General features: G+C 50.2%; 1 protein-coding gene across 1 annotated transcript in view; it reads left to right on the top strand.

Annotated features, from left to right (window-relative positions):
* The window catches only part of nbas (NBAS subunit of NRZ tethering complex), a gene marked incomplete in the record, with an annotated part of 268,490 nt that overhangs the window by 78,194 nt on the left and 172,796 nt on the right, over positions 1 to 17,500 (top strand). The window contains 5 exon segments of the mRNA XM_031800528.1: positions 7,852 to 7,938; positions 8,078 to 8,231; positions 9,095 to 9,280; positions 15,126 to 15,299; positions 17,313 to 17,446. Of these exon segments, the coding sequence (XP_031656388.1) occupies positions 7,852 to 7,938; positions 8,078 to 8,231; positions 9,095 to 9,280; positions 15,126 to 15,299; positions 17,313 to 17,446 (735 nt within the window).

The raw sequence follows: 17,500 nt of genomic DNA on the forward strand, positions 1-17,500 counted from the left end.
GCATCACCGGGGGCAAACTACCTGCCCTCCAGGACACCTCAGATATTATTATTTATTGACATGAAATACAATTAGTAGATATTGCTGTAGTAGTATAATGTTACAGTAGTTCAGTAAATACAGTTTAATGCAAATCTCTCGCTCTCATTTCAATTACATTTTCAATTTAAGGGTCTTTATTGGCATGGGAAACATATGTTAACATTACCAAAGCAAATGAAGTAGATCATAAACAAAAGTAAAATAAACAATATAAAATTAACAGTAAACACTGACAGAAGTTCCAAAATAAGACGTCATTCAAATGTCATTATTTATATATATACAGTGTTGTAACGATGCTTCTGTCGCTCCGCTCCCCCTTTCTCCTCTCTCCCCTTTCTCCCTTTCTCCTCTCTCGTCTCTCTCCTCTCTCCCCTTTCTCCTCTCTCTATTCTCTCCCCTTTCTCCTCTCTTCTCTCTTCTCTCTCCTCTCTCCCCTTTCTCCTTTCTCTCCTCTCTCCCCTTTCTCCTCCTCTCCTCTCTCTATTCTCTCCTCTCTCCCCTTTCCTCCTCTCTCCTCTCTCCTCTCTCTTCTCTCTCCTCTCCTCTCTCTCTCTCCTCTCTCTATTCTCTCCTCTCTCCCCTTTCTCCCTCTCTCTTCTCTCTCCTCTCTCCCCTTTCTCCTCTCTTCTCTCTCCCCTTTCTCCTCTCTCCCCTTTCTCCTCTCTCCTCTCTCTTCTCTCTCCTCTCTCCCCTTTCTCCTCTCTCTTCTCTCTCCTCTCTCCTCTCTCTATTCTCTCCTCTCTCCCCTCTCTCCTCTCTCTATCTCTCCTCTCTCCCCTCTCTCCTCTCTTCTCTCTCTTCTCTCTCCTCTCTCCCCTTTCTCCTCTCTTCTCTCTCCTCTCTCTTCTCTCTCCTCTCTCTTCTCTCTCCTCTCTCCCCTTTCTCCTCTCTCCCCTTTCTCCTCTCTCCTCTCTCTTCTCTCTCCTCTCTCTCCTCTCTCCTCTCTCTCCTCTCTCTCCTCTCTCCTCTCTCTTCTCTCTCCTCTCTCCTCTCTCTTCTCTCTCCTCTCTCCTCTCTCTCCTCTCTCCCCTTTCTCTCTCCCTTTCTCCTCTCTCCCCTTTCTCCTCTCTCCTCTCTCTTCTCTCTCCTCTCTCCTCTCCTCTCTCCTCTTCCCCTTTCTCCTTTATCCTCTCTCTTCTCTCTCCTCTCTCCCCTTTCTCCTCTCTCCTCTCTCTATTCTCTCCTCTCTCCCCTTTCTCCTCTCTCCTCTCCTCTCTCCCCTTTCTCCTTTCTCCTCTCTCCCCTTCTCCTCTCTTCTCTCTCCTCTCTCCTCTCTCCTCTCTCTCCTCTCTCCTCTCTCTCTTCTCTCTCCTCTCTTCTCTCTCCTCTCTCCCCTTTCTCCTCTCTGCAGTGTGGGGTGTCTGCAGTGTGGGGTGTCTGCAGTGTGGGGGTGTCTGCAGTGTGGGGGTGTCTGCAGTGTGGGGTGTCTGCAGTGTGGGGGTGTCTGCAGTGTGGGGGTGTCTGCAGTGTGGGGGTGTCTGCAGTGTGGGGGTGTCTGCAGTGTGGGGATGTCTGCAGTGTGGGGATGTCTGCACTGTGGGGTGGTCTGCAGTGTGGGGTGTCTGCAGTGTCTCTCCTCCACTATTTTATTTCCTCCACCCCCTCTCTCTATTCCCCTCGCTCTCCACCCCCCTCTCTCTCTATTCCCTCACTCTCCACCCCCTCTCTTTCTATTCCCCTCGCTCTCCACCCCCTCTCTTTCTATTCCCCTCGCTCTACACCCCCTCGCTCTACACCCCCTCCTCTCTCTCTTCCCCTCGCTCTCCACCCCCTCCTCTCTCTCCTCTCTTCTCTCTCCTCTCTCTTCTCTCTCCTCTCTCTCTCTCTCCTCTCTTCTCTCTCCTCTCTCCCCTTTCTCCTCTCTCCTCTCTTCTCTCTCCTCTCTCCCCTTTCTCCTCTCTGCAGTGTGGGTTGTCTGCAGTGTGGGGTGTCTGCAGTGTGGGGGTGTCTGCAGTGTGGGGGTGTCTGCAGTGTGGGGGTGTCTGCAGTGTGGGGGTTGTCTGCAGTGTGGGGGTGTCTGCAGTGTGGGGATGTCTTGCAGTGTGGGGATGTCTGCAGTGTGGGGTGTCTGCAGTGTGGGGTGTCTGCAGTGTGGGGTGTCTGCAGTGTCTCTCCTCCACTATTTTATTTCCTCCACCCCCTCTCTCTATTCCCCTCGCTCTCCACCCCCTCTCTCTCTATTCCCCTCGCTCTCCACCCCCTCTCTTTCTATTCCCCTCGCTCTCCACCCCCTCTCTTTCTATTCCCCTCGCTCTACACCCCCTCGCTCTACACCCCCTCCTCTCTCTATGTCCCCTCGCTCTCCACCCCCTCCTCTCTCTATTCCCCTCGCTCTACATCCCCTCCTCTCTCTATTCCCCTCGCTCTACACCCCCTCCTCTCTCTATTCCCCTCGCTCTACACCCCCTCCTCTCTCTATTCCCCTCGCTCTACACCCCCTCCTCTCTCTATTCCCCTCGCTCTACACCCCCTCCCTCTCTCTATTCCCCTCGCTCTCCACCCCCTCCTCTCTCTACTCCCCTCGCTCTCCACCCCCTCCTCTCTCTACTCCCCTCGCTCTCCACCCCCTCTCTCTCTATTCCCCTCGCTCTCCACCCCCTCCTCTCTCTATTCCCCTCGCTCTCCACCCCCTCCTCTCTATTTTCCCCTCGCTCTCCACCCCCTCCTCTCTCTATTCCCCTCGCTCTCCACCCCCTCTCTCTCTATTCCCCTCGCTCTACACCCCCTCCTCTCTCTATTCCCCTCGCTCTACACCCCCTCCTCTCTCTATTCCCCTCGCTCTCCACCCCCTCCTCTCTCTATTCCCCTCGCTCTCCACCCCATCCTCTCTCTATTCCCCTCGCTCTCCACCCCCTCCTCTCTCTATTCCCCTCGCTCTCCACCCCCTCCTCTCTCTATTCCCCTCGCTCTCCACCCCCTCCTCTCTCTACTCCCCTCGCTCTCCATCCCCTCCACCCCGTCATAGCCATTACCCTGTTCTGCTGTGCGGAGTTTATGCAATGGGAATCCATCACGGCTCTGTACTATAGGCCAGTTTCCGGCTTCCCTCCAGTCTCAGTGGTAACTGCTCCCCGGCAGGGCTCTGCTGGCTCTACCTGCAGCAGAACGGACTCTGAAAGCATCAGTCTGACTGAGGAGAAATAGAAGTTTATTCATCGTAATGTTGTAGGTCTTGTAAGGTTTCTCGAACACACCTGTCCCTAGGTGTCCACAAATGTCTCTCTTAATCAAAATTGGATTTGTTTTCGAATCCTTTGTGGGTCTGTGTAATCTGAGGGAAATGTCTCCTAATATGGTCGTACAAAGTAATTATCTTTTTATTTTCTCATGATTTGGTCTCTCTCCCTTTTTCTCTCTCTCGCCCCAATTTCTTTCGGGTTCTCTCGTTCTCTCGCTCTAGTAGAGGCTGATGTAGATTTGAGGAACATGGGCAGAATGAATAATTAACTTATTTCATTGATGTCTGCTCTCTGTGCTCTCTCTCTCTTCTGCTCTCTCTCGCTCTGTCACTCTCTGTCACTCTCTGTCGCTCTCTGTCGCTCTCTGTCACTCTCTGTCACTCTCTGTCACTGTCGCTCTCTGTCGCTCTCTGTCTCACTTTCGCTGCCTTCTTAATAAGACAATGTTTTCTCCCTAGACCGTGAGTTTTTAGAGAACAGAGAGAGAGAGGGAGAGAGGGATGCAGGAAGATTGACTTGGTATATCTATTTTGGGGCGATCGTTATCGATCAGTATCATCTTAATTAATATATGTGTTGTATGATAAACACCACTACTATGCATAAAGTAAACCATACCTTAAAGGCCTTCTAGTGGTCCGTCCTTTATAACTTCTTATGGCTCCACCCCCCTATGGCTCCACCCCCTCCCAACAGTCCTTTATAACTTCTTATGGCTCCACCCCCCTATGGCTCCACCCCCCTCCCAACAGTCCTTTATAACTTCTTATGGCTCCACCCCCCCTCCCAACAGTCCTTTATAACTTCTTATGGCTCCACCCCCCCTCCCAACAGTCCTTTATAACTTCTTATGGCTCCACCCCCCCTCCCAACAGTCCTTTAAAACTTCTTATGGCTAGGGGTTCCGCTGAAAAGGTTCCGCTGGCGCCACCCCCCCCCCCAACATTTCACTGAAAAGGTTCCGCTAGCGCCACTCCCCCCCCCCCAGCATTCCGCTGAAAGGTTCCGCTAGCGCCACTCCCCCCCCCCCCAACATTCCGCTGAAAAGGTTCCGCTAGCGCCACCCCCCCCCCCCAACATTCCTCTTAAAAGGTTCCACTAGCGCCACCCCCCCAACATTCCGCTGAAAAGGTTCCGCTAGCGCCACTCCCCCCCCCCCCCCCCCCAACATTCCGCTGAAAAGGTTCCGCTAGCGAAAGCATGAAGATGCCATTATTAGTTACATTGTTTTAGTTTGAACGTGCAGACTGGCACTAAGAACAGAACAGCGGGAACGTTTCCCTAGTCAGTGTCATTGTTATGCCCCTTAGTGCTGCTCTGTACTACCCAGTGTGGCGCGGTGGGGGTCCACCCCCCCCTCACTTCCTCCCCCCCTCACTTCCTCCACCTCCTCCCTTCCTCATCATCCCTTCTCCACGGGCTAGGTCCCTCTCCACGGGCTAGGTCCCTCTCCACGGGCTAGGTCCCTCTCCACGGGCTAGGTCCGTCTCCGCGGGCGGGCTAGGTCCGTCTCCGCGGGCGGGCTAGGTCCGTCTCCGCGGGCGGGCTAGGTCCGTCTCCGCGGGCGGGCTAGGTCCGTCTCCGCGGGCGGGCTAGGTCCGTCTCTTGTTATTGTTATGGGGGGCTAGGTCCGTCTCCGCGGGCGGGCTAGGTCCGTCTCCGCGGGCGGGCTAGGTCCCTCTCCGCGGGCGGGCTAGGTCCCTCTCCGCGGGCGGGCTAGGTCCGTCTCTTGTTATTGTTATGGGGGGCTAGGTCCGTCTCCGCGGGCGGGCTAGGTCCGTCTCCGCGGGCGGGCTAGGTCCCTCTCCGCGGGCGGGCTAGGTCCCTCTCCGCGGGCGGGCTAGGTCCGTCTCTTGTTATTGTTATGGGGGGCTAGGTCCGTCTCCGCGGGCGGGCTAGGTCCGTCTCCGCGGGCGGGCTAGGTCCGTCTCCGCGGGCGGGCTAGGTCCGTCTCCGCGGGCGGGCTAGGTCCGTCTCCGCGGGCGGGCTAGGTCCGTCTCTTGTTATTGTTATGGGGGGCTAGGTCCGTCTCCGCGGGCGGGCTAGGTCCGTCTCCGCGGGCGGGCTAGGTCCCTCTCCGCGGGCGGGCTAGGTCCGTCTCTTGTTATTGTTATGGGGGGCTAGGTCCGTCTCCGCGGGCGGGCTAGGTCCGTCTCCGCGGGCGGGCTAGGTCCGTCTCTTGTTATTGTTATGGGGGGCTAGGTCCGTCTCCGCGGGCGGGCTAGGTCCGTCTTTTGTGCGCGTCTCGCTTTGTTTAAAAAAAAAAAAAAGAAAAAGGCCATTCTAGAACCTGGGGTGAGACATTGTTAAGAATATGTAAATAAAGCCAATTTGGTTTTTTTAGAATTATTTCTGTTTTTAGACGGAGAAAAAACTAAAACCTACCGTCCATCCATCATGGGTCTCCCAGTAGAGGTCGGCACGGGTATTGAACCAGCATCTCTGGCAACACAGCTTGCACTGCTACACGGTGTCTTAGACCGTTGCACCACTCAGGCGCTGTATAACATGAGTGGCCTCCACTACGACAGAAAGAACTAAATAATCCTAATCAAATAATAAAAACCTCAGTGGAACAACAGTTTTAGTAAGTAATACTGAAGTCGTGCACAATTATCAGCTCCTATTTAGGTTTATGTAGCCCATTCATTGTCAGTTAGAGACACAGTAGGACAGTAGCATAACCAGTGCTCTAACTCCCCCTGGTGGTGGTCTGGAGTAATGACGTGGTGACGCAGGGTACCGTACTAAACCACACATTACCTGCAGCATAATTACAACTTTTTGTGGAGCTACCACTGTACAGTGCATTCAGAAAGTACTTACTTAATCTATATCTAATATTTAATTAGATTCATTTCTTTGTCATTATGGAGTATTGTGTGTAGATTGAGGAGAAAAAAACAACAATTGAATCCATTTTAGAATAAGAAGTATGCATAAATCACACAGATAAAACCAGGTCTTTCGTTTCCCATGAGCCTGTGTGTTTGTCACTGAGTTGTGGCAGCAGGGGGGCACGCGAGGAAGCGTCGCCTGTTTCTCTCTTCTGATTTCCCCTCTTTCTGTTCATTCCTGCTTGTCTCAGACGTGTCAGCCTTAAGGAGAGGGAGAAGAGTTAGAGCGTTGCGCCGACCGACTCGCGCGGCTTCTAGAAGTCTGTTATTTATATCCGACATATTCCCCTGTTTGAACATATTGTTGTTATTTATTGTTTGGCTGGACACGTTCCAACTGGAATCATATCCCCTTTACAGTGCACTACTTTAGACCAGGGTCTATGGGGCTGTAGTGCACTACTTTAGACCAGGGTCTATGGGGCTGTAGTGCACTACTTTTGACCAGGGTCTATAGGGCTGTAGTGCACTTCTTTAGACCAGGGTCTATGGGGCTGTAGTGCACTACTTTAGACCAGGGTCCTTGGGGCTGTAGTGCACTACTTTAGACCAGGTTCTATGGGGCTGTAGTGCACTACTTTAGACCAGGGTCTATGGGGCTGTAGTGCACTATGGGGCTGTAGTGCACTACTTTAGACCAGGGTCTATAGGGCTGTAGTGCACTTCTTTAGACCAGGGTCTATGGGGCTGTAGTGCACTACTTTTGACCAGGGTCTATGGGGCTGTAGTGCACTTCTTTTGACCAGGGTCTATAGGGCATAGGGTGCCATTGAGGACAGATTATATTGCTTTCTAGCTGAGTTTCTTTCTGTTTCTAGACAGCTGTAGGTTTCTCTGATTCATGCTAAGATATTACCACTGAAGGCTTCTGTTCTGCTCTACTCCTGCTCTGTTCTGCTCTGCTCTTCTCCTGTTCTGTTCTGTTCTACTCTGTTCTGTTCTGTTCTGCTCTGCTCTGCTCTGTTCTACTCTGTTCTGTTCTACTCTGTTCTGTTCTACTCTGCTCTGTTCTACTATGTTCTGTTCTACTCTGTTCTGTTCTACTATGTTCTGTTCTACTCTGTTCTGTTCTACTCTGCTCTGCTCTGTTCTGTTCTACTCTGTTCTGTTCTACTCTGCTCTGCTCTGTTCTGTTCTACTCTGTTCTGTTCTACTCTTGCTCTGTTCTGCTCTGTTCTGTTCTACTCTGTTCTGTTCTACTCTGTTCTGTTCTACTCTGTTCTGTTCTGTTCTACTCTGTTCTGTTCTACTCTGTTCTGCTCTGTTCTACTCTTGCTCTGTTCTGTTCTACTCTGTTCTGCTCTACTCTGTTCTGCTCTGCTCTGTTCTGCTCTACTCTGTTCTGCTCTGCTCTGTTCTGCTCTGCTCTGTTCTGCTCTGTTTTATTCTGCTCTGGTCTACTCTGCTCTGTTCTACTCTGTTCTGTTCTACACTTTTCTACTCTGTTCTGCTCTGTTCTGTTCTACTCTGCTCTGTTCTACTCTGTTCTGTTCTACTCTGTTCTGTTCTGTTCTACTCTGTTCTGTTCTGTTCTACTCTTGCTCTGCTCTGCTCTACTCTGTTCTGCTCTGCTCTACTCTGCATTACTCTGCATTACTCTGCTCTACTCTACTCTACTCTGCTCTGTTTAGGTAACTGGCAGTTACCAAGTAAACTGTCTGTTTAGATCTACTGTAGTCGGTATAATCAGGATGTTAACAAACTTTCTCTCTCCCCCCCCTCCCTCTCAGTGTGGATGAGAGAGGCGATTTGGGGGTGATCCCCTGGGATGAACAGAGACACAGGGAGATGGACTGGTGTGAAGAGGACCAGTGCAGGTAGGACACATTGCACCACTGTTTCCTTGGTAACTGACCAGAAGGTCAAATGATTCTGTTACTTTATCAATCAATCAGAAGTGCCATGACTCTGGTATTATAGCTGCATGTTGGTGTGCCTGTGTTCCTCCTCTCCCAGGACGGTATTGGATCAAAACCTCCAGGACCATGCCCACTTCCTGTATGAGGACGCTCCTGATTGGCTGCGGTTCCGTACGGCCACGCCCCCCATGGACCTGTTGACTGACTGGTACCTGAGCCGTGCCCAGGACATCGACTCCTGTTCTAGACAGGTACTGTTAAGAACCGGGGGAAGGGTTTTACTGTTGCGCACACTGCCTCCAATAAGAACCGGGGGAAGGGTTTTACTGTCGCGCACACTGCCTCCAATAAGAACCAGGGGAAGGGTTTTACTGTCGCACAAGCTGCCTCCGATAAGAACGAGGGGAAGGGTTTTACTGTCGCGCACACTGCCTCCAATAAGAACCAGGGGAAGGGTTTTACTGTCGCACAAGCTGCCTCCAATAAGAACCAGGGGAAGGGTTTTACTGTCGCACAAGCTGCCTCCAATAAGAACCAGGGGAAGGGTTTTACTGTCGCGCACACTGCCTCCAATAAGAACCAGGGGAAGGGTTTTACTGTCGCGCACACTGCCTCCAATCAGAACATAGACTCCTTTTCTAGACAGGTACTGTTAAGAACCAGGGGAAGGGTTTTACTGTCGCGCACACTGCCTCCAATAAGAACCAGGGGAAGGGTTTTACTGTCGCACAAGCTGCCTCCAATAAGAACCAGGGGAAGGGTTTTACTGTCGCGCACACTGCCTCCAATAAGAACCAGGGGAAGGGTTTTACTGTCGCACAAGCTGCCTCCAATAAGAACCAGGGGAAGGGTTTTACTGTCGCGCACACTGCCTCCAATAAGAACTGGGGGAAGGGTTTTACTGTCGCACACACTGCCTCCAATAAGAACTGGGGGAAGGGTTTTACTGTCGCACACACTGCCTCCAATAAGAACTGGGGGAAGGGTTTTACTGTCGCACACACTGCCTCCAATAAGAACCGGAACTCCCTCTAGCCCATGTCTATACCAGTAACTCCATAGTGAACCATGCAAGTGTTCTGTTCTCTGATTGGATGTCCTGTCTGTCCGTCAGGTGGACTGTGCACTGTCATTGGTGCGTCTCGGGAAGGAGCGGGATATCCCGGGGTTGGAGCGGCTGTGTGATGACCTGGTAACCATGGAGACGTTGGTGTACGAGACGGCGTGCGAGCTCAGCCTGACACTAAGAGACTTGCAGCAGCTCGGTGACATCGACAAGCTCCGCCTCCTCATGAAGAATGTATGTACATGCTGTGTGTGTGTGTGTGTACCTAGTCTTTGAGTAGGAGGCTTCTAAATGACTTCTGTCTCCCCAACTTCTGGTCACCAAGTCAATCCCCTAGACACTAGACTGGATCAATCCCCTAGACGCTAGACTGGATCAACCTCTAGACACGAGACTGGATCAATCCTCTAGACACTAGACTGGATCAATCCCCTAGACACTAGACTGGATCAATCCCCTAGACACTAGACTGGATCAACCTCTAGACACTAGACTGGATCAACCTCTAGACACTAGACTGGATCAATCCCCTAGACGCTAGACTGGATCAATCCCCTAGACACTAGACTGGATCAATCCCCTAGACACTAGACTGGATCAACCCCTTAGACACTAGACTGGATCAATCCCCTAGACACTAGACTGGATCAATCCCCTAGACACTAGACTGGATCAATCCCCTAGACACTAGACTGGATCAATCCCCTAGACACTAGACTGGATCAATCCCCTAGACACTAGACTGGATCAACCTCTAAATCAAATCAAATCAAATCAAATTTATTTGTCACATACACATGGTTAGCAGATGTTAATGCGAGTGTAGCGAAATGCTTGTGCTTCTAGTTCCGACAATGCAGTAATAACGAACAAGTAATCTAACTAACAATTCCCCAAAAAACTACTGTCTTATACACAATGTAAGGGGATAAAGAATATGTACATAAGGATATATGAATGAGTGATGGTACAGAGCAGCATAGGCAAGATACAGTAGATGATATCGAGTACAGTATATACATATGAGATGAGTATGTAAACCAAGTGGCATAGTTAAAGTGGCTAGTGATACATGTATTACATAAGGATGCAGTCGATGATATAGAGTACAGTATCTACGTATGCATATGAGATGAATAATGTAGGGTAAGTAACATTATATAAGGTAGCATTGTTTAAAGTGGCTAGTGATATATTTACATCATTTCCCATCAATTCCCATGATTAAAGTGGCTGGAGTAGAGTCAGTGGCATTGACAGTGTGTTGGCAGTAGCCACTCAATGTTAGTGGTGGCTGTTTAACAGTCTGATGGCCTTGAGATAGAAGCTGTTTTTCAGTCTCTCGGTCCCAGCTTTGATGCACCTGTACTGACCTCGCCTTCTGGATGACAGCGGGGTGAACAGGCAGTGGCTCGGGTGGTTGATGTCCTTGATGATCTTTATGGCCTTCCTGTAGCATCGGGTGGTGTAGGTGTCCTGGAGGGCAGGTAGTTTGCCCCCGGTGATGCGTTGTGCAGACCTCACTACCCTCTGGAGAGCCTTACGGTTGAGGGCGGTGCAGTTGCCATACCAGGCGGTGATACAGCCCGCCAGGATGCTCTCGATTGTGCATCTGTAGAAGTTTGTGAGTGCTTTTGGTGACAAGCCGAATTTCTTCAGCCTCCTGAGGTTGAAGCGGCGCTGCTGCGCCTTCCTCACGATGCTGTCTGTGTGAGTGGACCAATTCAGTTTGTCTGTGATGTGTATGCCGAGGAACTTAAAACTTGCTACCCTCTCCACTACTGTTCCATCGATGTGGATGGGGGGGTGTTCCCTCTGCTGTTTCCTGAAGTCCACAATCATCTCCTTAGTTTTGTTGACGTTGAGTGTGAGGTTATTTTCCTGACACCACACTCCGAGGGCCCTCACCTCCTCCCTGTAGGCCGTCTCGTCGTTGTTGGTAATCAAGCCTACCACTGTTGTGTCGTCCGCAAACTTGATGATTGAGTTGGAGGCGTGCGTGGCCACGCAGTCGTGGGTGAACAGGGAGTACAGGAGAGGGCTCAGAACGCACCCTTGTGGGGCCCCAGTGTTGAGGATCAGCGGGGAGGAGATGTTGTTGCCTACCCTCACCACCTGGGGGCGGCCCGTCAGGAAGTCCAGTACCCAGTTGCACAGGGCGGGGTCGAGACCCAGGGTCTCGAGCTTGATGACGAGCTTGGAGGGTACTATGGTGTTGAATGCCGAGCTGTAGTCGATGAACAGCATTCTCACATAGGTATTCCTCTTGTCCAGATGGGTTAGGGCAGTGTGCAGTGTGGTTGAGATTGCATCGTCTGTGGACCGATTTGGGCGGTAAGCAAATTGGAGTGGGTCAAGGGTGTCAGGTAGGGTGGAGGTGATATGGTCCTTGACTAGTCTCTCAAAGCACTTCATGATGACGGATGTGAGTGCTACGGGGTGGTAGTCGTTTAGCTCAGTTACCTTAGCTTTCTTGGGAACAGGAACAATGGTGGCCCTCTTGAAGCATGTGGGAACAGCAGACTGGTATAGGGATTGGTTGAATATGTCCGTAAACACACCGGCCAGCTGGTCTGCGCATGCTCTGAGGGCGCGGCTGGGGATGCCGTCTGGGCCTGCAGCCTTGCGAGGGTTAACACGTTTAAATGTCTTACTCACTTCGGCTGCAGTGAAGGAGAGACCGCATGTTTTCGTTGCAGGCCGTGTCAGTGGCACTGTATTGTCCTCAAAGCGGGCAAAAAAAGTTATTTAGTCTGCCTGGGAGCAAGACATCCTGGTCCGTGACAGGGTTGGTTTTCTTCCTGTAGTCCGTGATTGACTGTAGACCCTGCCACATACCTCTTGTGTCTGAGCCGTTGAATTGAGATTCTACTTTGTCTCTGTACTGGCGCTTAGCTTGTTTGATAGCCTTGCGGAGGGAATAGCTGCACTGTTTGTATTCAGTCATGTTACCAGACACCTTGCTCTGATTAAAAGCAGTGGTTCGCGCCTTCAGTTCCACACGAATGCTGCCATCAATCCACGGTTTCTGGTTGGGGAATGTTTTAATCGTTGCTATGGGAACGACATCTTCAACGCACGTTCTAATGAACTCGCACACCGAATCAGCGTATTCGTCAATGTTGTTGGCTGACGCAATACGAAACATCTCCCAGTCCACGTGATGGAAGCAGTCTTGGAGTGTGGAGTCAGCTTGGTCGGACCAGCGTTGGACAGACCTCAGCGTGGGAGCTTCTTGTTTTAGTTTCTGTCTGTAGGCAGGGATCAACAAAATGGAGTCGTGGTCAGCTTTTCCGAAAGGGGGGCGGGGCAGGGCCTTATATGCGTCGCGGAAGTTAGCGGAAGTTAGAGTAACAATGATCCCTGGTTGCGCAATCGATATGCTGATAAAATTTAGGGAGTCTTGTTTTCAGATTAGCCTTGTTAAAATCCCCAGCTACAATGAATGCAGCCTCCGGATAAATCGTTTCCAGTTTGCAGAGAGTTAAATAAAGTTCGTTCAGAGCCATCGATGTGCCTGCTTGGGGGGGGATATATAATCGGGCTGTGATTATAATCGAAGAGAATTCTCTTGGTAGATAATGCGGTCTACATTTGATTGTGAGGAATTCTAAATCAGGTGAACAGAAGGATTTGAGTTCCTGTATGTTTCTTTCATCACACCATGTCACGTTGGCCATAAGGCATACGCCCCCGCCCCTCTTCTTACCAGAAAGATGTTAGTTTCTGTCGGCGCGATGCGTGGAGAAACCCGCTGGCTGCACCGCTTCGGATTGCGTCTCTCCAGTTAGCCATGTTTCCGTGAAGCAGAGAACGTTACAGTCTCTGATGTCCCTCTGGAATGCTACCCTTGCTCGGATTTCATCAACCTTGTTGTCAAGAGACTGGACATTGGCAAGAAGAATGCTAGGGAGTGGTGCACGATGTGCCCGTCTCCGGAGTCTGACCAGAAGACCGCTTCGTTTCCCTCTTTTTCTGAGTCGTTTTTTTGGGTCGCTGCATGGGAACCATCCCGTGGCACTGGTTGTAAGGCAGAACACAGGATCCGCATCGCGAAAAACATATTCTTGGTCGTACTGGTGGAGAGTTGACGCTGATCTTATATTCAGTAGTTCTTCTCGGCTGTATGTGATGAAACCTAAGATGACCTGGGGTACTAATGTAAGAAATAACACGTAAAAAAACAAAAAACTGCATAGTTTCCTAGGAACGCGAAGCGAGGCGGCCATCTCTGTCGGCGCCTCTAGACACTAGACTGGATCAATCCCCTAGACACTAGACTGGATCAATCCCCTAGACACTAGACTGGATCAATCCCCTAGACACTAGACTGGATCAATCCCCTAGACACTAGACTGGATCAACCTCTATAGACACTAGACTGGATCAACCACTGGCCCCTAGACTGGATCAACCTCTGGCCCCTAGACTGGATCAACCTCTGGCCCCTAGACACTAGACTGGATCAACCACTGGCCCCTAGACACTAGACTGGATCAACCACTGGCCCCTAGACTCTAGACTGGATCAACCACTGGCCCCTAGACACTAGACTGGATCAACCTCTGGCCCCTAGACACTAGACTGGATCAACCTCTGGCCAATGGGCTGGCTCAACCTCTGGCCCCTAGACACTAGACTGGATCAACCATTGGCCCCTAGACTGGATCAACCTCTGGCCCCTAGACACTAGACTGGATCAACCACTGTCCTCTATAGACACTAGACTGGATCAACCACTGGCCCCTAGACTGGATCAACCTCTGGCCCCTAGACTGGATCAACCTCTGGCCCCTAGACACTAGACTGGATCAACCACTGGCCCCTAGACACTAGACTGGATCAACCACTGGCCCCTAGACACTAGACTGGATCAACCACTGGCCCCTAGACACTGGACTGGATCAACCTCTGGCCCCTAGACACTAGACTGGATCAACCCCTGGCCCCTAGACACTAGACTGGATCAACCATTGGCCACTAGACACTAGACTGGATCAACCTCTGGCCCCTAGACACTAGACTGGCTCAATCTCTGGCCCCTAGATTGGATGAACCTCTGGCCCCTAGACACTAGACTAGATCAACCTCTGGCCCCTAGACACTAGACTGGATCAACCACTGGCCCCTAGGCACTAGACTGGATCAACCACTGGTCCCTAGACACTAGACTGGATCAACCTCTAACCCCTAGACACTAGACTGGATCAACCTCTGGCCCCTAGACACTAGAATGGATCAACCTCTGGCCCCTAGACACTAGACTGGCTCAACCTCTGGCCCCTAGACACTAGACTGGATCAACCACTGGTCCCTAGACTGGCTCAACCTCTGGTCCCTAGACTGGCTCAACCTCTGGCCCCTAGACTGGCTCAACCTCTGGCCCCTAGACACTAGACTGGATCAACCTCTGGCCCCTAGACACTAGACTGGATCAACCTCTGGCCCCTAGACACTAGACTGGATCAACCTCTGGCCCCTAGACACTAGACTGGATCTGGATAGTGTGGACATGGAAAAGCAATAACTCAACTTTATTTCAGCTGTCCACCCTTCCCCAGTCCTCTCAGATCTACACAAGAGCATATAATTCACTACAGTAGACACATAGAGCTGTGGTCTAAAGTAGGGCTCTACAGTAGACACATAGAGCTGTGGTCTAAAGTAGTGCTCTACAGTAGACCCATAGAGCTGTGGTCTAAAGTAGGGCTCTACAGTAGACCCATAGAGCTGTGGTCTAAAGTAGTGCTCTACAGTAGACCCATAGAGCTGTGGTCTAAAGTAGTGCTCTACAGTAGACCCATAGAGCTGTGGTCTAAAGTAGTGCTCTACAGTAGACACATAGAGCTGTGGTCTAAAGTAGGGCTCTACAGTAGACCCATAGAGCCCTGGTCTAAAGTAGTGCTCTATATAGGGAATATGGTGCCATTTGGCTGGTCTAAAGTAGTGCTCTGTATAGGGAATAGGGTGCCATAGAGCCCTGGTCTAAAGTAGTGCTCTATATAGGGGATGGGGTTCCATGTGTGACTCAAACTCTGACTTCCTGTGCTGTGCGTCTGTCCTTGTCTTCCCCCTCCAGTCCAGTGCAGAGCGCTATGTTAAAGATGTGTTCCAGTGGATGGTTCCTTTCCTGCATCGCTGTGAGAAGCAGAGCGGGGGCGCTAGCGAGGCCCTGCTGAGAGAATATCTGGTGACCCTCTCTCAGCAAGACCTGTCTCTACCCCTGGCTGTCTTCCAACACTCCAGACCTGACGTTAGTACACACACACACACACACACACACACACACACACACACACTGTCCTTAGCAGTACCATATAGGGTGAATGTTTTTCAACCTGGGGGGCCTGCTGAGGCACTGCAGGAGGTCCATTAAAAAATAAATGTACGTTCATGCACACAGTACCAGTCAACAGTTTGGACACATCTACTCATTCCAGGGTTTTTCTTTATTTTTACTATTTTCTACATTGTAGAATAATAGTGAAGACATCAAAACTATTAAATAACACATATGGAATCATGTAGTAACCAACACAGTGTTAAACAAATCAAAATATGTATATTTTACATTCTTCGAAGTAGCCACCTTTGCCTTGATGACAGCTTTGCACACTCTTGGCCTTCTCTCAACCAGTTTCACCTGGAATCATTTTCCAACAGTCTTGAAGGAGTTCCCACATATGCTGAATGCTTGTTGGTTGCTTTTCCTTCACTCTGCCGTCCGACTCATCCCAAACCATCTCAACTGGGTTGAGGCCAGGTGATTGTGGAGCCCAGGTCATCTGATGCAGCACTCCATCACTCTCCTTCTTGGTTAAATAGCCCTGACACAGCCTGGAGGTGTGTTTTGGGTCATTGTCCTGATGAAAAACAAATGATGTGACTTGATTTCTAAATAAATCACAGACAATGTCCCCAGCAAAGCACCTCCTCCTCCATGCTTCACGGTGGGAACCACACACCTCCTCCTCCATGCTTCACAGTGGGAACCACACATGCAGAGATCATCCGTTCACATACTCTGCGTCTCACAAAGGAACGGCGGTTGGAACCAAAAATCTAAAATGTCTCATCAGACCAAAGAACAGATTTCCACCGGTCTAATGTCCATTGCTCGTGTTTCTTGTCCCAAGCAAGTCTCTTCTTCTTATTGGTGTTCTTTAGTAGTGGTTTCTTTGTAGCAATTCCACCATGAAGGCCTGATTCACAGTCTCCCCTGAACAGTTGATGTTGAGATGTGTCTGTTACTTGAACTCTGTGAAGCATTTATTTGTGCTGCAATTTCTGAGGCTGGTAAACTCTAATGAACTTATCCTCTGCAGCAGAGGTAACTCTGGGTCTTCCTTTCCTGTGGCGGTCCTCATGAGAGACAGGTAACTCTAATGAACTTATCCTCTGCAGCAGAGGTAACTCTGGGTCTTTCATTCTTGTGGCGGTCCTCATGAGAGACAGGTAACTCTAAAGAACTTATCCTCTGCAGCAGAGGTAACTCTGGGTCTTCCTTCCCTGTGGCGGTCCTCATGAGAGACAGTTTCATCATAGCGCTTGATGGTTTTTGCGACTGCACTTGAAGAAACTTTCAAAGTTCTTGACATTTTCCATATTAAATTACCTTCATGTCTTAAAGTAATGATGGACTTTCGTTTCTCTTTGCTTATTTGAGCTGTTCTTGCCATAATATGGACTTGGTCTTTTACCAAATAGGGCTGTCTTCTCAAAACCACACCTGCCTTGTCACAATACAACTGATTGGCTCAAACGCATTAAGAAGGAAAGAAATTCCACAAATGAACTTTTAACAAGACACACCTATGAATTGAAATGCATTCCAGGTGACTACCTCATGAAGCTGGTTGGGAGAATGTCAAGAGTGTGCAAAGCTGTCATCAAGGCAAAGGGTGGCTACTTTGAAGAATCTCAAATATAAAATATGTTTATTTTTTTGGTTACTACATGATTCCATATGTGTTAGTTTTGATGTAAAAATAAAGAAAAACCCTTGAATGAGTCGATGTGTCCAACCTGTTGACTGGTTCTGTATATCAATAACATGTCCTAACCCCCCCCCCCCCCCCCCCCCCCTGGAATGAGTAGATGTGTCCAAACTGTTGACTGGTACTGTATATATTTCTATTTGAATGTCTTTATGAGTAGGGGTCAGAAATGTTGTGTATATTTTGTATGTCGTATCAAAACAGAGTTAGTCATTAGAAAGATATGCTGTGATGATGATGATGAAGGTGTGTGTGTGTGGTCATGTCAGAGCCAGCAGAAGGTGCTTGGGGACCCAGATCAGCTGATGACTGTGGCGTTGGAGTGTATCTACAGCTGTGAGAGAGACGATCAGCTGTCCCTCTGCTACGACATCCTGGAGTGTCTCCCTCAGAGAGGCTACGGGTGAGAGACACACACATCCAAACACCGACAGTCGTACACACACACACACACACA

Source organism: Oncorhynchus kisutch, linkage group LG21 (assembly GCF_002021735.2).
Source record: "Oncorhynchus kisutch isolate 150728-3 linkage group LG21, Okis_V2, whole genome shotgun sequence".
In the NCBI taxonomy this organism is placed as follows: Eukaryota; Metazoa; Chordata; class Actinopteri; order Salmoniformes; family Salmonidae; genus Oncorhynchus; species Oncorhynchus kisutch.